At 50.7% G+C, this 25,480-nt stretch overlaps 1 protein-coding gene across 4 annotated transcripts; it reads left to right on the top strand.

Annotated features, from left to right (window-relative positions):
- The first annotated feature begins 1,181 nt into the window (after positions 1 to 1,181).
- Positions 1,182 to 23,763, top strand: LOC309570990 (interleukin-10 receptor subunit beta-like). 4 transcript variants are annotated; one of them, XM_082278112.1, is made up of 10 exons: positions 1,182 to 1,309; positions 3,322 to 3,643; positions 4,808 to 4,904; positions 7,391 to 7,432; positions 7,718 to 7,844; positions 8,190 to 8,359; positions 9,649 to 9,821; positions 10,081 to 10,243; positions 10,953 to 11,071; positions 12,437 to 13,775. In XM_082278112.1, exons 3-10 carry the CDS (start codon positions 4,862 to 4,864, stop codon positions 13,115 to 13,117), a joined length of 1,518 nt encoding a protein of 505 aa, XP_082134238.1. In that variant the 5' UTR covers positions 1,182 to 1,309; positions 3,322 to 3,643; positions 4,808 to 4,861; the 3' UTR covers positions 13,118 to 13,775. The 4 variants fall into 4 exon arrangements, with proteins under 4 accessions (XP_082134238.1, XP_082134237.1, XP_082134239.1 ...); XM_082278111.1 differs by having other exon boundaries at positions 10,938 to 11,071; XM_082278113.1 differs by lacking the exons at positions 1,182 to 1,309; positions 3,322 to 3,643; positions 4,808 to 4,904; ... (4 more) ...; positions 10,081 to 10,243; positions 12,437 to 13,775 and adding exons at positions 16,288 to 16,411; positions 17,719 to 17,888; positions 18,741 to 18,928; ... (1 more) ...; positions 21,354 to 21,511; positions 23,501 to 23,763 and having other exon boundaries at positions 11,049 to 11,071.
- The last annotated feature ends 1,717 nt before the right edge of the window (positions 23,764 to 25,480 follow it).

Raw genomic sequence — 25,480 nt, 5'->3', positions numbered from 1 at the left:
CCAGCGAACAAAAAATCACAAAATATCCTGGGCTGGAAGGGACCCCCAGGATCACCCAGTCCCACCCCTGGCCCTGCCCAGACCCCCCAGCAATCCCAGCCTGGGCATCCCTGGCAGCGCTGTCCAAACGCTCCTGGAGCTCTGGCAGCCTCGGGGCCGTGCCCATTCCCTGGGGAGCCTGGGCAGTGCCCAGCAGCCTCGGGGGGAAGAACCTTTCCCTAAAATCCAACCTAACCCTGCCCTGGCCCAGCTCCAGCCGCTCCCTGGCTGCTGTCCCTGGCCCAGGAGCAGAGATCGGAGCTGTCCCTGCGCTGCCCCTCGGGAGGAGCTGCAGCCCCGGGGAGCTCTGCCCTCAGGCTCCTCCAGGCTGAGCTGACCAGGTGACCTCGGGTGGCCCCTGCAGACCCTTCCCCATCCTCCTGTCCCTCCTTTGGACACTCTTGGATCTTTCTTACACTGAGACACCCAGAGCTGTCCCCAGCACTGGAGGTGAGGCCGCCCCAGCCCAGAGCAGAGTGGGACAATCCCCTCCCTAGCCAGGCTGGTGATGCCGGCCCTGGTGTTCCCCAGGACAGGGATGGCCCTCCTGGCTGCAGGGCACTGCTGACTCAGATCCAGCTGGCCATGGACCAGCACCCCAGGGCCCTTCCCATGGCACGGCAGGAACTGTGGCTGCCCCTGGATCCTTGGCAGTGTCCCAGGCCAGGCTGGACATTGGGGCTTGGAGCAGCCTGGGACAGTGGGAGGTGTCCCTGCCATGGCAGGGGTGGCACTGGATGGACTTTGAGGTCCCTCCAGCCCAAACCTTCTGCGACTCTGACTCTACAAACGAGGCAGGGGACCAGCCACCGCTTCCGCAGCTTCCTCGCGTTACTTCAGGCACAGCGAAAACCGCAGAGCCGGGGGTGGAGGGGCCCGGACGGGTGACAGAAAATGAAATAAAAACAGAAGACGCCTTTCCGCGGGCGTGCGGAGGGAGCGGCCCGGGAATCCCCGCCCGGCCCCGCACCATGGCGGCGGGGGCGGGGCCTGGCGGGAAGGGGCGGGGCCTGGCGGGAATGGGCGGGGCCTATGGGCGGGGCCTGTGGGCGGGGGCGGGGCATTTCTGGCTGTGCGGGGGGCGTGGTCTCTGTGCGGGGGGCGTGGCCACCCTCGCTCCGGCGTCATTTCTCCCCCGGCGCCGGCGGGGACGGACCAGCCGGGGCTCCGTGCGGGACCTGCTGAGGCTCCGTGCGGGTGGGCATTGGTAAGGAGCGATGAGGAGCCGTGAGGAGCCGGAGCTGGGCCCCTGGGGGTTCCCCGCCGCGAGGTACGGCTGGAAGGTGGTGGTGTGTGCGGTGTCGTGTCCCCCCCGCTGCTCCTCGGTGCGGCCCTGCGGTGACAATGGAGCGGTTCCCTGAGGCGGAACGGGGAGGGGTCCTCGGCCGGGCGGGAGAAGGGGTCTGGGCCGCTGCCCGGCTGCGCTCGCTCCCGGGGATTCCTGGACGGGTCCGCGGCTCCCGGATGCGCTTTGCTGGCGCCGTGTAGGGCCCGGGGCCGTGTAGCGCCCCCTAAACCGCGCACGGAGCCCCAAAACCCGCCGGGTGCGCCTTTGGCAGCGTCCCAGCTCGCTGAATTGACCCCGGCGATAGCCTGGGAGGTGCCTGGGGAGGGGTTTGACGTGGGAGTTTCATCAAGGCCTGATATTTGTGAGGAAAACAAACTGCCGCGGGCTCTCACAGCGCTTCTTGTCTCAGGCGTGGTTTGCTGTGTCCCCGCCCAGGCTGGAGCATCCCCGAGGGTCTCCGTGTGTCCCACACTGCCTCCTCCACGGGAATATCCCAGGATCCCTGAGGCTGGAAAAGCCCACCCAGCCCGATGCCCACCTTGTCCCCAGCCCAGAGCACTGAGTGCCACCTCCAGCCCTTCCTGGGACACCTCCAGGCATGGGCACTCCAAACCTCCCTGGGCAGCCCCTGCCAAGGCCTGAGCTCCCTTTCCATGGGGAAATTCCTGCTGCTGTCCACCCTGAGCCTGCCCTGGCCCAGCCTGAGTCTGTGTCCTCCCCAACACTGCGACAGCCCATGGAAAATGGGCAGCTGGTAATGGCCTTGAGTTATTGAGGATAAGTGATTTCCATATCCAAAGTCTTCTAGCAGTCAAGGGAATAATGTTACAGCCATAGTGTGGATCGCTGGGTGGATTCAGTGCTAAAGGGGATTGTGTCAGACTGTTCACTGCTGCCAATGATGGGACGAGGAGCAATGGCCAGGAACTAAACCCCAACAATTCCAGCCCAGCCTGAGGAAGAACTTCCTCCCATGGAGGGGCAGAGCCCTGGAACAGCTGCCCAGGGAGGGCCTGGAGTCTCCCTCTCTGGAGACATCCCAAACCCCCCTGGACACGCTGCTGGGTCACCTGCTCCAGGGGACCCTGCCTGGGCAGGGCTTGGACTGGGTGATCTCCAGAGGTCCCTCCCAACCCTGACTGTGCTACGATTGACCTGTGCAGAGTTAACATGTTCCTCTGCAGACTTCCCTGCTGTCAGTCAGTCTCTCTGCCTCTCAGTATTCCTGTAAGCTGGTGTCTGTAAATAAATAGACCATCTGCTTGTTTCAGAGAATTGGGGCTGTTTTCTGTGAACTGAGGTAGAGCTTTTCAGAAATACAAGCCACTGACTTTCAAAACCTCAAAGCTGCTTTTTTTTCCCTTTTTTCTGACTGGAAGCAAATATAACCCCATCCAGCCTGAACCTGAGAGTCATCCAATTGATCCCAGGGCTGGAGCCCCTCTGCTCTGGAGCCAGGCTGGGAGAGCTGGGGGTGCTCACCTGGAGAAGAGAGGGCTCCAGGGAGAGCTCAGAGCCCCTTGCAGGGCCTAAAGGGGCTCCAGGAGAGCTGCAGAGGGACTGGGGACAAGGCATGGAGGGCCAGGAGCCAGGGAATGGCTTCCCAGTGCCAGAGGGCAGGGCTGGATGGGAGATTGGGCAGGAATTGTTCCCTGGCAGGGTGGGCAGGCCCTGGCACAGGGTGCCCAGAGCAGCTGGGGCTGCCCCTGGATCCCTGGCAGTGCCCAAGGCCAGGCTGGACATTGGGGCTGGAGCAGCCTGGGACAGTGGGAGGTGTCCCTGCCCATGGCAGGGGTGGCACTGGATGGGCTTTGAGGTCCTTCCAGCTCAACCCAGTGTGCAATCCCATGAATTCCAGCTGTGGATGCTGTGGCAGTGTGACTCTGCAGTTTGGGAGTGCTGGGGGCCCCAGGCAGCTCCCAAGGGATCTCCTGTGAGCACAGCCTGGGGTCAGTGGGGCTGCACTCACTGGTGTTTCCATGGCTTCTCTGCAGGGATTGCTGCAGCTCTGAAGAGTAACGAAGGCTCATCAGAGTTCTGACAGAAATGGTTTTCTCCTGGAATTTTCCCCTGCAATCTCCCTGGCACTGATGGATCTGCAGAGGACATCCAGCTTTAGACAGTTGTGGAAACCCTGAGATGAACACATTTTATCACATTTTCTCAAACATTTTAAGGTGCCAAACAGATAACCTGGCTTTGAATATGCGTCATGTAAGAGACTCTGTTCAGCATCCAGAGCCACACAGGAGCCACTCGTAATTCCCAGAGTGGGATTGTTGTTGCTCCTGACAGCATGGACAGCAAGGATCCAAGGTACACAGTCCCTCTGGGTATGGAGTGCTTTGAGCAGGGCCTGGGATTAATTGCAGAGATTAACACGGAAAGGAAGTCTTTTGCCAAGTGAATTCAGCATCCCCAAGACTTTCTCCTGAAGGGAAAATTTTGAACAACCTGGAAAGTCCCATCCTGCAGGTGCAGCTGCTCTTTGAAATGACTTCTGCTTGAATGAGTAAATAAAATGAGGGGAAGAGAATGTTCCCTTTGGCTGTGGAATTACCACTTGCACAGGTGCACATTCCCAACATTTATCCAGTGACTTCCTGCAGTCCTGCCAGAACTCTGAGCACAGGGAGATTGACATCTCAGATAAGGGGTTTTTGGTGCACCTGGTTTTAATAGATGAATTCTATCCTGTGGTAATATATGAATATACTGGGTTAAGCTTGACCATCGTGTGCTCTGGCCTGATTTTAAACTGGCTCTTTTGCCGAGAAAATAATTCCAGTTGTATTTGCAAATAATGTTAAATTAAAAAGCAGTTCATTTTTATTAAACCTGAGGGGAAGGTTCTTTAGAAATAGCTATACCCTTGCCCAGCTAATTCAAAACCAGGTCCTGCAGATATTAATATTTTGGGGATGTTAAATAGAGTAAAAAATAAGAGGAGTAAAAAAAGAGAGGGAGTATTTTATTAGATCTTACGCACTAAAAAGTTGTAACATAAACTTCATGACTTCTTTATAATTAATTTTTTTCTAAGCTCCCTGTTGATATTTTCTCTTTCTGGAAACATTTCTTACAACAGTGATGAGTTTATTTCAAATAAACTAAGCAATGTTTGTTTTCACTGTATTAGTGAAGTTGGAGTGAGTGGCACTGAATTTTCAGGTGCTGTCTTAATGCAAAGTTAATCGAAATAATCATACAGTGGTTTCTGATTTATTTGAAATGGTAAGAGCTGTTTCCATGTGAAAAAAGGAAAGTGCTGTTGCCACAAAATGGACTAAAACCTCGATAAAACAATGAGGATCAGTGCCCCACCCTAGCAGTAACTCTTTCAGTACCACTGCCCTCCCTCAGGCACTGGAGAGGTTACAATAAGTCTGTACAGAAACCTTGGGTTAAGTCAAAGTGATTTACTAAGCTAATTTACTAGGATAATTCAGTAAAATGTGCTTGTTTTGCATGTATTTGTAGGTGCAGAAGCAAAATGTTTCTTCTGCAAGCAGAGGGGTTTATTTGTTAATCTCCATGGGAGCCCTGATGGCTGTGCCAATGCTGCTCTCTCCGCTCGGTAAGTACCTGAACCGCTCGGTTAGAGAGCAGCAGTGCAGGGAGCTCATTCATTAACTGATAATTCTGCTGAGATACCAAAGTATGAGACCTTCATGGTGTTGTAGAACTCTCCCTGGAATAATTCCCAAAATAAAGATCCCTTGTCTTATCTCTACATCCTCTGTTCTGTGCATAAACCATGATCAGAGGGTGGAGCGGAGCCCCTCTGCTGTGGAGAGCACTGGGAGTGCCCAGTCTGGAGCAGAGGAGGCTCCAGGGAGAGCTCAGAGCCCCTTGCAGGGCCTAAAGGGGCTCCAGGAGAGCTGCAGAGGGACTGGGGCCAAGGATGGAGGGCCAGGAGCCAGGGAATGGCTTCCCAGTGCCAGAGGGCAGGGCTGGATGGAAGATTGGGCAGGAATTGTTCCCTGGCAGGGTGGGCAGGCCCTGGCACAGGGTGCCCAGAGCAGCTGGGGCTGCCCCTGGATCCCTGGCAGTGCCCAAGGCCAGGCTGGACATTGGGGCTTGGAGCAGCCTGGCACAGTGGGAGGTGTCCCTGCCATGGCAGGGCTGGCACTGGGTGGGCTCTGAGGTCCCTTCTGATCCAGGCTGTTCCATTCCATGATCTGCCTCCTTGCATGGCCAGGAACTCTCAGTTACATGTGAGGGTTTTCATTCCCTACTCTGATTTTTTTCCAGCACTCCTCAGTTTCAGGATTAGCAGGTGAAACAAAAAGTTTGGCTGAGCTGTAGCTGTTGTGACAAAGGGGTTTATTAGGATCCTTTAATTCTGTAAAAAGGATAAGATCATCATCCCAGAATCCCAGACTGGGTTGGGTTGGGAGGGATCTCAAAGCCCACCCAGTGCCACCCCTGCCGTGGCAGGGACACCTCCCACTGTCCCAGGCTGCTCCAAGCCCCAATGTCCAGCCTGGCCTTGGGCACTGCCAGGCATGATAGAAACTGCAAGTGGACCAAGATGGTAACGAAGAGTCTCCATGCAGTTTCCAGACCATCTTTATTTCACCATGATGAATTTTCCCAGTTATTTTTTCTAAGATATTTGTTCTTGGCTGTGTCTCTTTTGTAAGAGTGTAACACAAACAGTTTCGCAACTGTTCAGCTTCTTTTGTTAAACTTGTTTGTTGAAACAAAGTTCAGAGGCAGTTTGAACTCGACATGAAGGGAATTTGGTTTGGGTAGAGAAGAGGCATTGAAAAATCAAATAATGTTAACAGGAATACACCAGCAATTCAGAAGACACAAATTATTACAAATCTGAGTGTGTGTTCAGATAATAATGATAATAACTGTTAAAATATTGCTTTATTTTTCCCCACTGGATGGTTTTTTCTGAATGGGGGATTTCTTACCTGGTAAGAAATCCATTGTTCTACATTTAACTGCCATTAAACCCATTCTTTGTGGATCTCCATAGAGATTGTTTAAATCTTCTAATTCGTGACCCAGATGTCTCGTCTCTTTTTTCACGGTCATGCTGACTGTGGCACATCTTGTTGACACATCAGATCAAGACAAAAGAGAGTTTTAAGGAAGATAAGGAAGAAACTTTCCAGATTTTCCCTTGGAATTCATGTGAAACTGAGAAGAAATGTGTTTGAAATTAAAGTAATGACTGCTTTGGCCAACTGAGTGTAGGAGTCAGCATCTCCTGAGTCAGAGGAATGACCACAAAATGCCTTCAAATAAGAACAGGAAGTTCCTCCTTGTTGCACTCAAAGCAGAAGGGAGGCTGAAGGGTCCTGAGAAAAAAAAATTAGAGGAGTCAGAACAACAATTTCAAGGGTTTTGAAGTACTGTGTTGAAAAGATGGGAATGCTGAAAAGCTGGGTTGGTCAAGGAGAAGAATCCTGGATGCAGCGAGACCCAGGATGGATCACAGTCTCCTGGAGGGGTTTTACAGGAAGGTGTAGGAACCTCTGGAATGGCAGCATTGCCCAGGGAAACTGTGGCTGCCCCTGGATCCTTGGAAGTGTCCCAGGTCAGGTTGGAGCAGTCTGGGACAGTGGAAGGTGTCCCTGCCCATGGCAGCAGGGGAATTGGATGATCTTTAAGGTCCTTTCCAACCCAAACCGTTCTGGGCTCTATGAGGATGAGACAAGCAATAATGGAATGTTTTCCCAGATCAGTCCTAAAATTCTTGTGATGGCTCGAAGAGGTGTTTGAAATACAGTCAGAGTCCTCTTAAGACAAGATTTGATGAGAATATATTGGATGTTTTTGCTGACACTGAGTCTTGAACCTCACGTGGAGGGAGCAGCGTAGGCATCCAAGAACCAGCTCCTCCGAGCCCCAGGTTCATGGGCATTTCTCCCAGGCTCTGGAGAAAGGAGGGAAGTGTAGGAAAGTCATAGGAAGATGTGAAAGAAAGTAACAGTTCCACCAGGGAATGCGGAGTACGAACCTAGTTGTTGCAAATGAGTATTTGCAGTAAAAATCAGATCCTGTGGATACACCAATGCATTAATACAGAGTTTCAATTTCCAGTGTACCTCATCTTTCTGTCTACAGCTGTTTGCAGCCAGCCTGGTAAGAGTTTTATCATCTTTAAAATGCTTTTCCTAACACATTTCATAGCTTGCACATCCTCACCAAGCATCAGTTTGAAACTTCATGCTTTTTGGAGACAGAGCTTACAGAAATGTAATCCATGTGCACAGTGCTTTGCATTGCTGTGTCTGTTGTGCTGAGCTCTCCCCTGTGGCTGCCTTTTGGGGGCAAATCCTGAGCTGCTCTAAATGGGTTTATTTATTAGAATTGTTGCAAAGCTCAGGGTTGTTTGTTGGGTTTTTTGTGTTATTTTTTCCTTTCTAGAAAGAAAGAAAGGGCTTCCTTACAACCTCCAGATGGATTCCCACAATTTCCAGCACATTTTATCCTGGCAGGCAGAACATGACCCAGCTGTGCCAGCATCCTACAATGTGCTGTACAAAGACCACAGGCAAGTCACACAAAATAAGGCACAAATTTTACTTCTAATGTTTATTGACCCAAAGAGGAGGGAGGTTTGGAGTGCCCATCCCTGGAGGTGTCCCAGGAAGGGCTGGAGGTGGCACTCAGTGCTCTGGGCTGGGGACAAGGTGGGCATCGGGCACAGCTGGGCTGGGAGGGCTTTTCCAGCCTCAGGGATTCTGGATTCTTGGAAAATACTAAGGCTGAGGTTTTCTCTGTTTTTCTTGGTTTTTTTCTTGGTTTTTCTGGTTTTTTTTCCCCTGAGAAATGCTCTCCTCACGCTCCCATGGTTTCTCATATCAGACAATTGAGACTATTTTGCTCTTTTCTGCAGGAGCTCGAACTGGCTGAGTGCTAAGCAGTGTTCAGGTATTTCCCAGCTCTCCTGTGAGCTGACAGAGGAGTTCAAGGAGAGATCCTCTGTGTATTGTGCACAAGTTCAGAGCATTAGAGGAACTCAGGTGCTCAATTCTTCTGTACTGTATTTTGTGCCATCAGCTCAGAGTAAGTTCTCTCTCTGCATTTCTTCTTTATGTAGTTTTTATTAACAGCTGATGCCTGAATTATGTTCTGCTACCTTTGCTGTAAGACCCTGAACTGGCTGGATTGGTGGCCATTTATATGTAGTATTCCATATGTCTGATACAAAGCTTTAAATATATAGATAAGTTTCTAAAATGAGTAGTTCTGATAAAGGAGTGAGACTCTGGTTTTGAAATAAATACATATATATACATTATAGATATAAAGGAAATACAGCTGTGCATTGATAAACACAAAGTAAAAATCTCTGAACTGTGTAAGATACATAACTTAAAAAACAACATTGGTTTTGTGTGTTCCAGTAGTGAATGTTGAGTTAAAAAATGCCAGGTCTGCACTAGGTGTAGGGAAGAGGTTTGTTTGTCCATCAGTCTGCCCTTTTCCCTGTTGAAGATACTTGTCTTTAGTGCCAGAGGTGGCTTCACCCTTGGCTCTGCTCAAAATTCTGTTTTGGGCTAACAGAGGCAGAAATGGAGGAACAACTGGAGGACTGTGGAGGATAAACTGGTTGTGTTCCCTCTGAATTCAGCAGAGGCAGCTGCTGTGTCCACTTCCAGTGTCAGAAATGAGGGAACACTGGAGGGGGTGGGGAGAATGGGCATGAGGATAACTGAAGGACTGGAGAACATCCCTGAGGAGGAGCCCTGCAGTCCCTCAGCAGCTGATTTAATAAAAAGAAGGACAGGACAAAGGGAATGACCTGAAGCTGAAGGAGGGCAGGGTGAGGTGGGATCTTGGGCAGGAATTGTTCCCTGGGAGGGTGGGCAGGCCCTGGCACAGGGTGCCCAGAGCAGCTGGGGCTGCCCCTGGATCCCTGGCAGTGCCCAAGGCCAGGCTGGACATTGGGGCTTGGAGCAGCCTGGCACAGTGGGAGGTGTCCCTGCCATGGCAGGGGTGGCACTGGATGGGCTTTGGGGTCCCTCCCAACCCAAACCATTCCAGGATTTTATTCTGTGCTTAAACCTCAGCTTTAATTTCAGGTAGATCCAAAGTTCACATCTCTGAAGCTGAAGCAAAGCCTCTGTCCCCTTTCTGCTTCTTCCCTTCACTCCTTTTCCTTTAAAATCTGGCCATGTGGGAAATGATGATTTGGCTGCAGAATTTAAATGTTGCAAGGCCTTGTGGATTTACAGCAGTGGCCCCTCTGGGGTGTGGTGAGACAGCTCTGTATCCGTCACAGAAATAGAATTGGTCCTGGATAGAGTGTGTATTTTCTCCATCATTTTTCCCTCTTTCTTGTTTTCCAACAGCAATTCTGGGACCACCAGAAGTGAACATCACTTCTTGTCCAAACTGCATCAATGTCACCATAAAGCTGCCAACCTCTCACCTCAGAGAGAAGGGAAAGCTGCTGTCTTTAATTGACATCTATGAAGAGCTGGATTATAATATCACACTGAAGTCACTGGATGGAGAGCATAAGGTAGGGAAATTTGGGGTTTAGTTGTGCTTTAGGGGAGGAACACAGAGGATATAAAATAGCTCTGATGGTTAACAAGTTCCCAAAAAGAAACGTGAATAGAAGCAAAAGAAAATGTACAACTAGATTCCTTAGAAGAAAAGAGAGACAATGGCCAACAGAATCTGAGCTTCCTTTCACTGCAGGGGAGCAGGTCTGGAAGAATGAGCAGGGATCTCTTTTTAGCCAGTAACTGACTTCAAAACCTTGTTTTTCATGGCAGAGGCCACGGCAGAAAACCACTAAAGAAGTGTTTAGTACTGTCATTGGAGACTTGTACCCCAGTAGGAATTACTGTGTGTCTGTGGAGGTCCGTGCATCCCTGAACAGACATTCCATTCCCTCCTCCTGGAAATGTGTCAGTACAGACTTGGCGGCTCAACAAGGTAATGGAGCTGTGGGGCACGAGGGGTTGGTCTGAGTGTGCAGCGTTTTCTTTTGGTGTAGGGACATTTACAGTTCAATCCTAAAAAACAATAGGTGATCACAGAATCATGGAATATCCTGAGTGGGAAGGACCCCCAAGGATCATTGATCCAACTCCTGGCCCTGCCCAGCCCCCCCAGCAATCCCAGCCTGGGCATCCCTGGCAGCGCTGTCCAAACGCTCCTGGAGCTCTGGCAGCCTCGGGGCCGTGCCCATTCCCTGGGGAGCCTGGGCAGTGCCCAGCAGCCTCTGGGGGAAGAGCCTTTCCCTGATCTCAGCGTGAGCCTGCCCTGGCCCAGCTCCAGCTGCTCCCTGGCTGCTGTCCCTGTCCCCGGGAGCAGAGATCGGAGCCTCAGTGTCAGAGAGAAACATTCCAAGAGAGAAGCATTTGGTATTTGGGAGTGAAATATAAAACCCCATCAACTTTGGGGAAACAAATCTCTTGGCAGCCCCCTGAGCCATACAGATCTCCACTGCATAAAGATGGAGTAATTTCTTTTTTAATTCCTGAATCTAATTTGAGTTCTGGTCTTGTTTTGACTTTGGCTTTCACAGATCCCTTCTAACTAAAATTATTGCTGATTCGTAATAGCTGTTGTGACTGTGAGATCTGAAATGTGGTCATGGGACACTTCATCCATGTGTTTTTATTAGATGTTTTCGCTCCAGGGTATCGTGAAGGTGCAGTGGCTGGTGCTGTCTGCTTTTCCCTGATTATTGCTGCAGTCCTGATGTGTGCACATGCAGCAGGTTTTACTCTCCTGAAGGTTTCCTTACCTCCGACCTTGGTATGTAACAGTTCTCAGATCTGCCCTTTCTGGTTGGCAGGAGGAAGTTTAAGAACTGGGATTTCCAATCCTGTGCTTTAGGTACAAGTTACATAAGAGCACAGAATGTTTGTATTGCAGTTTACCTCAGTCAAAGATGATTTCTAGGCTGCTGAGTTTTGTCTGATCTTCAGAATAAATATTCAAAAGCATTTCTTGCTACTTCTGTGACAAGCTACTAATGGAGAGGATCATCCTACCCTGGTCAGGGGGAATATCCAGGAATATTCCACCCAGTTCTGGTCCCCACAGGGCACGGAAGGCGTGAACAGGCTGGAGAGGACCCAGAGCAGGGCTGCGGGATGAGCAGAGAGGGCTGGAGAACCTGCCCTGTGAGGAGAGACTGGAGGAGAAGTTGTTCCACTGTTCAATAATAATAAAATAATCTCTCTTGGACTTTCTGTGATCAAGTGTTTTAGCACTTGAGGGAGCCAGTCCAGAGCCAACTAATGTTTTATTTTCATAGACTGAACTGACAGTTCAAATTTCAAGCAAAAATAACAAGATTTCTTGTTTCTCTCCTTTATCTTTGCTTGCTTGTTTTAATTTTTACAGTCTCTGACTTTTTACATTTAATTCTGTAGGGTTTTTCAGCATAAATATTTTCCATTTTCTACAAACATACCCAGAGCAGATTGGTATCACTTTTTCTAAGACTTTTGCCTGTTTCTGTCCTTTGCTGTGTCATTACTTTCACATCCCAGCAGTCGCTGAACACTTTACAAAGGAGTGTTTAAGGTTTATTTTTTATTGTCCACATGATCAATGCTTCAAATACGGAATAATCCTCTGAAGTGCAGAGGGAAGATGGGGCTTGGGATGTTAAAATGGTGACAGTTGCTCCAAAAGATAATTTCTAAAGGACATGAAAATTGATCAGCCATGATAGATGACTGCAAAGAGTGTAGAGAGATTGGCAAGACTCACCTCACCCTGGGAGGGTGGGCAGGCCCTGGCACAGGGTGCCCAGAGCAGCTGGGGCTGCCCCTGGATCCCTGGCAGTGCCCAAGGCCAGGCTGGACATTGGGGCTGGGAGCAGCCTGGCACAGTGGGAGGTGTCCCTGCCATGGCAGGGGTTGGAATGTGATGGTCTTTTAAGATCTCTTCCAACCCAAACTACTCTGGGATTCTGAGATGTTCAGGAATGGAGAAGAAGGAACAATCCTAGATAGCCTGAACTCTGCAGAAAAAGCCAAAACTATGGCACAAGAAGGAATCATTTGTTTGACAGCCTCATGACTGGAGGTTATTTGGGGTTTTTGTCATGGTTTTCTGTGCATGTCTGCAAATGTGGCTGAGTTAATTTAATTCCTTTTACTCTTCCAGGCATGCATCAGGAAGTTGGCCTATTCACCTTGGGTGTTTGAGTCAGAAAATCTGTCCTCTCTGGAGATCATCCCCAGAGAGGTTAAAAGCAAGGCCAGGGGGTGCAGAGGCAGTGCCAGTGATGACAGTGACAGCAGTGACAGTGACAGCAGTGCCCTGTGTGACCGCGACTACGCGAGGCGTGCGGGGCTGGGCCCGGGCAGAGTCCCCCAGGGCTGTGACAGCCCCGGCACCCTGGTGCAGTACTCCGTGAACAGCACCTGTGAGTACAGCGGCAGCCAGGCTGGGGACACCCCAGCTGCTGAGCCAGAGCTTGAGGAGCACGAGGGGGACCCTGAAGGAGACAGAGACGCCAGGAGTGAGTTACTGAGCCCTTTCTCTGAGGGCAGTGGTAGCTCCCAAGGGAACAGCGAGTGCTTCACCATCAACTTACACACGGTGCTGCTGGGAACCCTGGAGCCGGACGGGGACAGCTCTGCAGCTGCTCCCTCGTCCCAGGAAGATGCAGATGACTGGCACTGTGCTCATGCTCTGGAAGCAAAGCTGCTGGAGGACACGGGAAGTGTGCAGGAAGCACCTTGTTCTAATGACTTCCATGAGTGGCAAAACTCTTCTTCTTCTGAGGACAGTGGCTCTTTGGACTCAGACACCGAGCACGTAACAGGGTACATGAGGAGATGAAGAAGGGAGAACTGCTGTTACTTTATAACATAGGAACCAGTGTTGTCCGACTTTTATTTCTGGACTAAACACACAGATCTTGTCCTTTCATTAACATCCTGTGACCATGGACTTCTGCAGAAAGAGCTGGTGCTGTTTGTCTGGAGAAGGAGCCAGAGAGACCTTAGAGGCCCTTGCAGTGCCTAAAGGGGCTCCAAAAGAGGGGCTTTGGACAAGAGAGGGAGGGACGGACAGGACACAGGGAATGGCTTCAAACTGACAGAGGGCAGTTTTGGATTAGAAATTGTTCCCTGTGAGGGTGGGGAGGCCCTGGCACAGGGTGCCCAGAGCAGCTGGGGCTGCCCCTGGATCCCTGGCAGTGCCCAAGGCTAGGCTCGATGGGGCTTGGAGCAATCTGGAATAGTGGAAGGCTGGTCTCTCAACCAGACCACTTTTTCAATTTTTTTATTTTTATCTCAGTCAGTCAATTTCTGTGAAACCTGTTCTGCTGGATGGATGCTGCATTAGTGCAGAGAAAGCTGATCAAGTGGAATAATGGGGGCAGAGACAGGAATACTCAGCTGACAAAAGACTGGATCGAGGCATGAATACACTTTCTACGGTTTTTTATATACAATTTTGTACAATTACTGACTAGTATTAAAACATTTTAATGACATTTAAAGTCCCCGGTGTCTGAGGGAGTACCCCCGCTGTGTGAGGGGCAACCTCCAGCGCCCGAGTTTGAACCCCAGCTGTGTGAGGGAGCATCCCCGGTGTCTGAGGGTGAACCTGCGGTTTCTGAGGGCGCAGCCCAGGTGTGCGAGGGAGGCTCCGCAGCCCGCCCCGCCCCGCCGGGAAGCGGAAGGCTTTCGGGGTTTCGGGGCGGCCCCGCTCCCTCAGCCATGGCGCGGCCGCCCCGCCGCCGCTGAGGGAGCCGCCATGGCCGCCGCCCTGCGGGGCGCGCTCTGCAGCGGGCTCCTGCTCTGCGGTGAGTCCGAACGGCGGCGGGGCAGCCAGGGAGGGAGGCAGCGAGGGAGGGAGGGAGGCACGGAGCGGCCTCCCGGTCCCGCCTGGCCGCGGGGCGGCGGTGCCCTCAGGGGCAGCGGCAGCGAGGGGCGCCTGAGGCGGCGGTGCCTCCGCGCTGCCCGAGCCCGGCGCGGCTCCTCGGGGGCCGTGAGGAACCGAGCGGCCCCGGGACTGGGCCAGCAGCCGGGCGGGAGTGCCCCGTGAGGGCAGCGGGGACAGTCCAGCCGGCCTCGGCCGCTGCCTGGGTGGTGGTGCCGGGGTCCCGCCGCCCGCGGGCGTTTTTGTCCCGCGGTTCAATCCGTGCTGGGAACAGGGACGGTCCAGCCGGGATTGGGGCATTGTGCAAGTCCCGGCGAGAAAAGGCGGGCGTGGGGGCGAAGCGGCGCCCCGAGGGCTCCGTGTCAGTGTCTGCAGGAGGGGCAGCCGGGGAACAGGGCTCTGCTGCCAGGGAACAGGGACAGGAGGAGAGGGAACGGCCTCAGGGTGGGCCAGGGCAGGCTCAGGGTGGACAGCAGCAGGAATTTCCCCATGGAAAGGGAGCTCAGGTCTTGTAAAGAGCTGCCCAGGGAGGTCTGGAGTGCCCATGCCTGGAGGTGTCCCAGGAAGGGCTGGAGGTGGCACTCAGTGCTCTGGGCTGAGGACAAGGTGGGGACTGGGCACAGCTGGGCCTCGCTGGGCTCAGAGGTCTGTGCCCAAGCCTGAGACCCCAGAGGTATTTCCTCATCTCTTTGGGTCCACAGTGGCCAATAAAGCAATTTACCTGGAAACTTTTAAGGTAGGAAGCACTGTCAGGAAAGTGAACCTTGAAAGGAAACATGCTTTTTCCTGGGAATTTGCATGCCTACCTCAGACCTCATCCTCAAAGCAGGGCTCCAAGAGAATTGAGAAGGACTTTGGACAAGGCATGGAGTGCCAGGAGCCAGGGAATGGCTTCCGAGTGCCAGAGGGCAGGGCTGGATGGGAGATTGGGCAGGAATTGTTCCCTGGGAGGGTGGGCAGGCCCTGGCACAGGGTGCCCAGAGCAGCTGGGGCTGCCCCTGGATCCCTGGCAGTGCCCAAGGCCAGGCTGGACATTGGGGCTTGGAGCAGCCTGGGACAGTGGGAGGTGTCCCTGCCCATGGCAGGGGTGGCACTGGGTGGGACTCTAAGGTCCTTCCCAACCCCAACCAGTGCGTGATTCAAACTTCTGTATTTGTGATGTGCAGTGTGTTTGATTTATTTGTTGGGTGCAAGGGTAACACTGTAGGACCAGAGTCTGAAATAGGTTTTGTTTAAGCCAGGTTTAGATTTCAAACTCCTGTCTACCAGAGCGGAGTGACTGACACATGAATTTCATTCATTTCTTCGTCAACTGGGGCCATGGCTCAGGGGTGATTATGGTGGTGCTGGGATGACACTGGGACAGGGTGACCTGGAAGGTCTCTTCCAGCCCTGATGATTCTGTGAGCTACAGACATGTAAAATGTGTATTTGTCCTGGAATGTCTGTCATCAGGTGTGACTCCTGTGACATTTAAGTGCTGCTCTGTTCTGACAGGGTTTGTTTGCATTGCTCATTCGTGGTGCAGTAATGGGCCAGAATCCTTGCTATTTTAGTTTCAATCCCTACAGTTATGTAAAAATAATTAAACCATAATAGTAATGGACTTTTCATTGATACTTTAAACTACTTTAGGGTTTCTTTTATTCAGTTCCAAGAAAGGAGAACAACTGGGGTTTTGTCACTTGTGAATAGTGCTGATTAATGATACCTAATTATATTTAATTACATTTAATACCTCTCTTACTTTCAGAGGTGCTTCTGGTTTATCTCTGTTTATCAATCCCCACACCCTTGTTATTCCTACAGTGCTACTGGAGCACTCCTTAGAAAAATTGGCGTTTGACACTCTCAGGGAGAGTTCATGCCCCGAGTCCTGGGCAGCACCAGCTCAGTCACGCACAAGAAATGTTGGTGTCACAAGGACTTACTGGAAGTCACTGGTGCCAGTAATCTGTTTTGTTGCATAAGGAGGCAGGAGAGGCATCAGGATTTAAATTCATTTAATTGAGCTCTGATTTTAAATAAGCATCTAAGGCAAGGCAGAGGCTGCATTTAAGTTTTGGATGACTACGAAGTGCTGGAGGAAACACTGAAATGTTTGGTTTTGACTCCTCCCACAGTTTCTGGAATGATCCCAAAGCCCCGAAATGCAAGAATTACTTCAGTCAATCTTCACAGCACTTTGCAGTGGGATGCACCAAGGTTTCCCAAAGGGAATGTCACCTACACTGTCCGATCCAAGAGGTAGGTCTGGGGCTGGGCTGGCTTTAATTCACATCTTACAGCTCTGTGTGGTTGGGATTTGTGTCCTTTTCAGAGGACAATCAGGAGCTGTCCCTTTGTTTCAGCTTGTGAGAGGCTTCCCTGCTGAGCTGAAGGACGGGACAGAGGCATTTTCTGGGCATTCATACCCAAGGCAGCTTTGTCCTGGTTTTTTTTGGAACCACAAACACATTTTAACATTGGATGTTACTGGCTGTATGTGTGGTTTTTCTCTCTCATGGAGCTGTTCCCGGTGATTCAAGAGACCTGGTCATGTTGCCCCTTCCCTGATCTCTTAGATGCAGCCATCCCATCCAGTGCCACCTCTGCCATGGCAGGGACACCTTCCACTGTCCCAGGCTGCTCCAAGCCCCAATGTCCAGCCTGGCCTTGGGCACTGCCAGGGATCCAGGGGCAGCCCCAGCTGCTCTGGGCACCCTGTGCCAGGGCCTGCCCACCCTGCCAGGGAACAATTCCTGCCCAATCTCCCATCCAGCCCTGCCCTCTGGCACTGGGAAGCCATTCCCTGGCTCGTGTCACTCTCTGCCCATATAAAAGTCCCTCTCCCTCTTTTTTTCTAAGCCCCTCCAGGCATTGGAAGGAGCTCTAAGCCTTCCCCAGAGCCTTCTCTTCATGCTTAGTTGTGAGAAGATTTTTCTGGGTTGTGGAGCCATGGCCCCTTGATCAGTACATTCCTGGGCAGGCTTTTGATGCATACCAGGAAGAAAAAAATATATTAAATATCATCCATTAAATCATATATTGATCAAGGCCAGGCTGGACACTGGGGCTGGGAGCAGCCTGGGACAGTGGAAGGTGTCCCTGCCATGGCAGGGGTGGAATGGGATGAGCTTTAGGGTCCCTCCAACCCAAACTTTCTGTGGTTCTATTCTATAACCAGTTCCTGGTCACTTCCCAGCCCTGTTTTCTCTGGCTTTTCCTTGTGTGCAAATCCTGGAGACAGCTCCCAGCAAAGTCCCAGGCAGACAGCAGTGCCCTGCAGTGGCACTGGCTGAGTGGTTGCAGGCTTCTCTGAACTCCTGCCTGCTGAATGGAGTGTTGTAACCCTGCCAGGAAAAGGGCATTTTTTGCAGAATCAGAATTTGAGTCCCTAAGTTCATCATGGATGGTATAAATCCATGGGTATAAAATCCTTAATGTGGGTCTTACACACACTGGATACTCTTTTGTGTTCATAAGTCCTAACTGCTTGCATTAAGAGCTTTGCTGCTTTAAAGCCATTTAGCCAGTTCTAATTGTTTCTTTTCTATGCTTTGTGTTCCCTGCAGCATCAATTTCCCTGGAGACACCTATGAGAATGTGGGGACAAGGCTGAGGCTCCCCGAGTGTGACGTGTCCTCGCTGTCGGCGTACGGGGACTACGTCCTGCAGCTCCGGGCCGAGGCAGGACAGCTCCATTCGGCCTGGGTCACCCTCAGGTTCAAGCCCATGGATGACAGTAAGCCTTTTCCTGTTCTTCCCAAAAAAATACTGCCTGTACTTCACGCCCCTGCACAGCCTGGCTCCGTGGGAAAAGCTAGAGGATGCTGAGTATTTTATAATTTAATTACATTGAACTATAACATTTTAGTTCTGACACTTGACAGAAAGCAGAGTAGCTTCACTATCATAGTACTGATAACCTCTTTGGAGGAGATTTTCAAATAAAGCATAATTTTCTCTTAAAATAAGGGATATCTCTGTTTTCTGCCCAGGGAGAAGTTGTCTTCAAGGAGCCAGACTTCCTGTACATCTAAATAAATTCAGTTACTTCCTTCTTCATTGCTTTGCCAGACAAAAAGCTTAATTTTAATTTTTTCTTACTTCAAAAAAACCCCACTTTCACAGAGAGAGATTAATTTTCAGCCAAGAAATTTTGGTTGCAGAAGGCATAAATAATTCAAATGTTTTCATTTTTCAAACTGATCATAATCAAAACCCACATTAAAACACTTTTCTAGAGGGTCTTCTCTGGACAGACAGATGTTGTGACAGTTTGGCCCAGAAGGAGAAGTGAGTGATAGCCATGGAAATGGTCCTTCCTCTCCTGGAGTCACCACAGCTGGCAAAAGGGAACTGCCTTTGTTTATAGGGTGTGGGAATGGAGCCTGCATTGGTGTTCAACTGCAAAAATAAAATCCCTTTCCAGAGCAGTTCTCCGAGGAAAGGATTTATTTATGCCAGATCCAGGAAAATAAGTTATTTTCTTCTAATGCATTATTTAAAAGGTGACTTACCATGAGTTGTATAAAAATGTGCAGCTGAGGCAGTGTGAAGCTGAATTCCCTCCTCTCCTCTCTCCCATCTGCAGCAGTCATTGGCCCCCCTGATGTGAGGCTGAAGTCGGGGTCCGGGGCCCTACACGTGGATTTCTCTGGGCCCTTTGCTGAGCACGAGCAGGGCAAGTGGCCCCTGAAGAAGTACTATGGCTCCTGGAATTACAGGATCCTCTACTGGAAGAAAGGCAGCACAGACACAGACCTGACCTCTGCTTCCTGGGTATTGTGACTCCCTGACTTTGATCTGGGCTTTGCCTGGAAAACACCATCCTGGGGAAGTCCTGGAAGCTCCTGGAGGCCCTGCACAGGCTGTAGAGCTCTGGAGCCAGGCTGGGAGAGCTGGGGGTGCTCACCTGGAGAGGAGAAGGATCAGGGAGAGCTCCGAGCCCCTTGCAGGGCCTAAAGGGGCTCCAGGAGAGCTGCAGAGGGACTGGGGCCAAGGCATGGAGGGCCAGGAGCCAGGGAATGGCTTCCCAGTGCCAGAGGGCAGGGCTGGATGGGAGATTGGGCAGGAATTGTTCCCTGGCAGGGTGGGCAGGCCCTGGCACAGGGTGCCCAGAGCAGCTGGGGCTGCCCCTGGATCCCTGGCAGTGCCCAAGGCCAGGCTGGACATTGGGGCTTGGAGCAGCCTGGGACAGTGGGAGGTGTCCCTGCCATGGCAGGGGTGGCACTGGATGGGCTTTGAGGTCCTTTCCAACCCAAACCAGTCTGGGATTCTGTGATTCTAAGAGTAAAAATGATCTCTACTAATTACAATTAATCAAATCTGGTCACTACAGCTGGGTCTCAGAGCAAATGCAGGAGCTGTGTAGTTAAACAGCAGCATACAGAAAGAATTTTCTCTTTCCATAATTATCAATAACTCTGTGTTCGTTCCCTCTTTGTGGGACTTTGGGCTTTTTACTCCCAGAAATATCTAAAAATGGGTAAGGCTTTTATTCACTGTGGTTACCTGCAGCTCTTCAGTTTGTATCCACTACAATTCCCTTCCTCCCTCCCAGCGACAGCCTCTTGCACAGGCAGTTGTGTTACTCAGCCCAAAACACTGCTCCATACACAGTGCATGGAGAAAGGTCATTAATCATGCATTAATTAGAGCATTATGGCCTCTGTCTCAGGCAGACAGGAAGCCTCTGACCAGCAGACCGCAGCCACAGTTAATGAGTGCTTTGTACATCAGTGCAGTTGTTAATAGTGGGACTGCACCATGTACAGTTCTGATTTGTATCTGGTACTGCGCAGTTCTTTGCCATTCAGTTCCAGAAGAGGAGGGCTCATCACTTCCCACAGAGCAGCCTGGTTCTCCATTCCCAGACTGCTGAGAAATGAAGCTGTTCCTGCACATGGGATGCACACAGCTGGATTTACCAGAGGAACAGAGCTGCACTTTGAGTCTCTGCTTGGAACCCTTCCAAGTGCAAGTCTGGGAGATTCCCTAGGGATCAAAGAGGCAACAGGCAGAGGCTTTGTAACCTCCCAGGTTATTTGTGAGCTGGGTGCTTGCTCCAAGATGGAAACCTGGCTGGAGAGTCTCGTGTCCCTGAGGAGGGATACTCTGCAGTTACAGGGACATAACTGACCCTGAACAGCAAGTTCATCTGCTCAGCCACTCACAGCTCCCAGAAAGTATTTTATTTCTTTCTTTTTTGTGGTTTTGTCTAAATGACAGATCACAGAATCACAGAATTGGGGAGGTTGGAAAAGCCCCCTGTGGTCATCAGTTCCAGCCATTAACCCAGCACCACATGTTCACCACTAACCCATGTCCCCAAGTGCCACATCTACACATTTTTTAACACTTCCAGGGGTGGGGACTCCACCATTTCTCTGGGCAGCCTATTGCAGGGCTCGACAGCTTTTTCAGTGAAGAAATTTTTCCTAATGTGCAATCTAAAAGTCCCCTGGCACAGCTTGAGACCTTTTCCTCTGGTACTGTTCCTCCATCCCGCTTGTTCCCTCTCCAGTTAGATGGTGTTTGTGTGTAACAGTGCTCCTAGCTGATCTCATTTGGTTGGGTGACAGTTTCTGGCTGCCACCAGATCTCATTTATCATCTCTCATTAGCCTAAAACTTCATTAGTGCTGCTGGAAACAGCCCAAAGATCAGTGGTGTGAATGGTCTCACACTACAATTGTAATTGTACTTGTAATTCCATGGTTATTCCTTAGCTAATTCCATAGCTAAGTCACTGATCTCACACTCTTCCATTTTTTCTGGTTTTCTCTGTTTTCAGGTAACTCAGGTAGACACCAAACACAGCTCTGAAATCCTGTCCCAGCTGGAGCCATGGACAGTTTATTGTGTCCGAGTGCAGGCGGTGATTCCCGAGTGGAACAAGACAGGGGAGCTGAGCAGGGAGCTCTGTGAGCAGACAACCCACAATGGTAACGTGGGGGACTGGGAAATCATGGAATCACACACTGGGATGGCTTGGGAGGGACCCTAAAGCCCCTCCAGTGCCACCCCTGCCATGGCAGGGACACCTCCCACTGTGCCAGGCTGCTCCAAGCCCCAATGTCCAGCCTGGCCTTGGGCACTGCCAGGGATCCAGGGGCATTCCATGGAGAAAGTGATAATTTGAAAATAATTACTCAGAAATGAATCATGGCAGTTTTAATTGGGTTTTTTTCCCTTCTCTCTTGCAGGTGTAACCCCTGTGTGGATAATTGTGACTGTTCTGGTGGGATCCATGCTGGTCACGGTCACAGCTGTCACCGTTTGTTTCTTCTCCAGTTTTTATCTGTACAGACTCACCAAACACATTTTCTGCCCTTCCTACGTTTTCCCACAACACTTGAAAGAGGTTTGTTCTCTGCCTAACATGTGAAAATCAGCCTTTCCAGCAGACTCACCTGTTTTTTCAAGCTCTCTGTGCCAAAATATTTAGAGCTTCTTTTATTTTGCCTCCTTTCACTGGCGCCTGATGGTCAATGATCTGTAATTTGTAATAATCAGCTTTTTATGGCTCAGAAACAGGATGGGTTGGCTGATTTTGAAGTGAGAGAGTACCAGGTGTCAACTTCAGTTCCTCATTTAACCAGAGCAACAGAAATCTCTGTCTCTCCTGCCTTCTTTTAGACTTAAACCAGCTCATTTGTTCTCCTGCAGCAAAGTCCTGTCACGAGTGTAACCACGAGTTTTAACTTCGGTGAAGTGTCTAAGGAAGGAACCTGGACTAGATCAGCTGTACCAGAGCAGCCTGGGCTATGGAAGGTGTCCCTGCCCATGGCAGGGCTGGGATGGGATGAGCTTTGGAGTCCCATCCAACCCAAACCATTCTGGGAACCTGGGATTCTATGAAGTCTGAAAATTCCAGCTAAAAGGAGAGCAATGACAGCAGCCACTGCTGATGGGGACCCACTGCCCCTGTCACACACCCAGAACACAAAGAGGCTGCAGCAGGATCTCTTCCCAGAAACAAGCATTTACATAATACACTCCTGTTCCAACCTGTGCTCTCCTGAGTTCCTGCAGTTCCTCTGGGGCTTTCATTTTGACTCACTTAGAGCTCAGCACCCTCAGGATGGCAGCTCACTTAGCACTTGACTCCTGCTTTAGGTTGAACACGTGCTCAGCACCAGGAGTGTCATGGAATCCCTGAATCCCAGAATGGTTTGGGTTGGAGGGACCTTAAAGTTCACCTCATCCCACCCCTGCCATGGCAGGGACACCTCCCACTGTGCCAGGCTGCTCCAAGCCCCAATGTCCAGCCTGGCCTTGGGCACTGCCAGGGATCCAGGGGCAGCCCCAGCTGCTCTGGGCACCCTGTGCCAGGGCCTGCCCACCCTCCCAGGGAACAATTCCTGCCCAATCTCCCATCCAGCCCTGCCCTCTGGCACTGGGAAGCCATTCCCTGGCTCCTGGCCCTCCCTCCCTTGGTTTGCAGAACCTGGAGCTCAGCAGCTGGGCACGCAGCACCAGATCCACACAGGATGTGCTCAAGTTTCCTTTGCTTCCAGGTGGCTCTAAAGACAGGGAGAACTTTGGGCTTGTGCTGTGCCAGGAATCAAAGGTCAGCTGTGCCTCCCTAAAATGTGCTTTGGCCAAGGCAGTGCTTTCACTATGGGAATGTTTCAGCTGCAGGTTTGTGCCAGAACATTCCCAATCCTGGTTCGGTAGAGAAGGGTCTGATAGTGAAGATCTTTGTGCTGATTTTTGTACCTACAGTACACAGCACTCCTGACAGAGCAGCTGGTTTCTTATTCTAAATTCAATTCAGAATTGTGTCATCTGAGGGCACCAGGATGAGCAGAGGGATGGAGCAGCTCTGTGAGGAAAGGCTGGGAGAATCGGGATTGCTCAGCCTGGGGAAGGAAGGGCTCTGGGGTGATGTAATTGTGGCCTTCCAGTGCCTGAAGGGTTCCAGGAGAGCTGGAGAGGGACTTTGGACAAGGGCTGGAGGCACAGGACACAGGGAACAGCTTCCACTGCCAGAGGGGAGGGTTCTTGACAAATCTCTCCGTGAACTCCCTCCCCCACAGCCCAGTTACCATTTAGTGTTTGTTCCCAATCAAAACTGTTTTATTTTCTTCAAGTAAGTTTGTATTCCAAAGAAGTCTCTGAGCCCTGGAGTTACTCTTGCAGAGAAAGGCACTTCCATCTTGCTCCCAAGCCTGGGACAGGATGTGAGGGAGGACATGACGCTGTTGGCCCTGTGGGACTTGCAAGGCCTGAGGAAGCCACTTGCTGTGTGCAAAACAATCCCAGTGTTGTTTAATGATCCCAGTATTTCTGAGCAAACAGCATTGGACAGCTGCAGAGACCTAATCTTCATTTCCTCTTTGTTTCCCAGTTTTTGAGCAAACCTCCTAGTGCTCCACAGCCTTTCCCTCCTCTTCCACAAGAAGAACTCCTGGTTTATGACAAGCTGACTGTGATTTCAGAAGAATCCCAAACCCTCAGTGATGGGAGTGGGGATGAGGCCAGCAGGACACCAGAGCACCCTCAGGGCTCTGCACAAGGAGACGCTGACTCAGGAGTGGGAGAAGCTTCAGGAAAAGCCTAAATATCCTCCTCATTCTTCCTTGGAAAAGGAGAAGCAAATGGACTTTTGGGTTTTTGTCATTGCTGTATTCTTCAGCAGGAAAAATCTACAGACAAACACGTGGGCACAGACTTTTGACAGAATAATTTTTTTTTCTTTAAGTACAAGATACTTGGCTTTAAATGAGGAATTAAATGATCCATAACTTTTGCCACTGTTGTTTGTGGCTCCCTAAGGAGTTGTAGCAATTCCTGGCACTGATTGTGACATTAAAAAGCAAATGTCATAAATATATATATATATAAATACGAATTACTTTAATGAACTATTTATTGCAAAAACGAATCAAAATGTTTATAAAAGAAAATAATATTTTGTAAAGAAAGACCCGATCCAGTTTATTTTTTTCTAATGAGAAATGAAGTGTTTTTAAAGATGTCCCCACTGGCATAATCTTTGTATGGAATTTATTCTTCCCTGATGCAAAGTTGTGAAGTTTTTAGGGTGGGATGAACTGATGTCTGTAGAAAACTTGGCAGCTGAAATGGGAGTTAAATTAGGTTCATTTTAATTACCTACTCATGTGTATTCTTAATTTAAAAACTCTGGGGAGCCGTGACTCCCTGTTCCCAATCCAGCCTCCCCTGTGCAGGTGGATAAAGGCTGCAGCCAGCACTGGGGCAGAAGTGGGACCTTTGCACTGGGCATTCACTGGGTTTGTGTGTTACTGCATCAAAGTGAGAGTGAGAAATTAAATTCTGTCACCAAAAGGAACCTTCCAGGAGTGAAGTTGTGTCTCAGGTTGGTGTGGGAATTGCACTGTTTTGGGGGTTGGTGTTACTTGATGCATAAATATCCCCTTTTTGGGAGTGGTTGCAGGAAGAAAACAGGAATTGATTCCATCAGTTTTCATCTCCCAGCTCCCCTCGAGGATGCTTAGGAGGGATCTTCCCAGTGTCCCCAAGTCCCTGACAGGAGGGGGCAGCCGGGGGGGTCGGGCTCTGCTGCCAGGGAACAGGGACAGGAGGAGAGGGAACGGCCTCAGGCTGGGCCAGGGCAGGCTCAGGGTGGACAGCAGCAGGAATTTCCCCATGGAAAGGGAGCTCAGGCCTTGGAAAGAGCTGCCCAGGGAGGTTTGGAGTGCCCATGCCTGGAGGTGTCCCAGGAAGGGCTGGAGGTGGCACTCAGTGCTCTGGGCTGGGGACAAGGTGGGCATGGGGCACAGCTGGGCCTGGCTGGGCTGGGAGGGCTTTTCCAGCCTCAGGGATCCTGGCATTCTGGGATTCTATGGAATCTGCACGTGCTTTTTCTGCACTTTTAAATTTTGTCATATGCTGCTTTAATGGGGAATGTGACATTTACTGAATTGATTTTTTTCAAGGTATTTGGTTTCATTGGTGCTTTTCTCCACCTCTCCCCAAGGCTGCTCTGGGAATCCTGATCCTGTGTCTGCGTCACCACTCCAAGGAACACGTCCGGCTCCCTGTGTGTTCCCTGTCCCTCCGCCCACAGCAGCAGCTTCTTTCAATATTTTCTTTTTCCCCCTTTTCCCCCCTTTTTTTTTTGGTTTTCATAGTGGCAAAGCCCCCATGGTGTAACACCCACTGCATGTGGAGCTGGCTGAGGAAGGGCTGGAGATTCCCTGCCTTTTCCTCACTGTTCCTAGAGCTGCTTTCCTCTCTCCAACAGCTGCTTTGCACAGAAGGACAGCAAGCTCCTGTCAGCCAAACGTTGCTGGAATCCATCAGCTGGTTCCAAGGTTCTGCTGAGGGCAGAGATAAGGCAGAG

Source organism: Coloeus monedula (assembly GCF_965178545.1).
Source record: "Coloeus monedula genome assembly, chromosome: 3".
NCBI lineage: Eukaryota > Metazoa > Chordata > Aves > Passeriformes > Corvidae > Coloeus > Coloeus monedula.
Note: the sequence above shows the minus strand (reverse complement) of the source record. Positions and strands in the feature narration are given on the sequence as shown.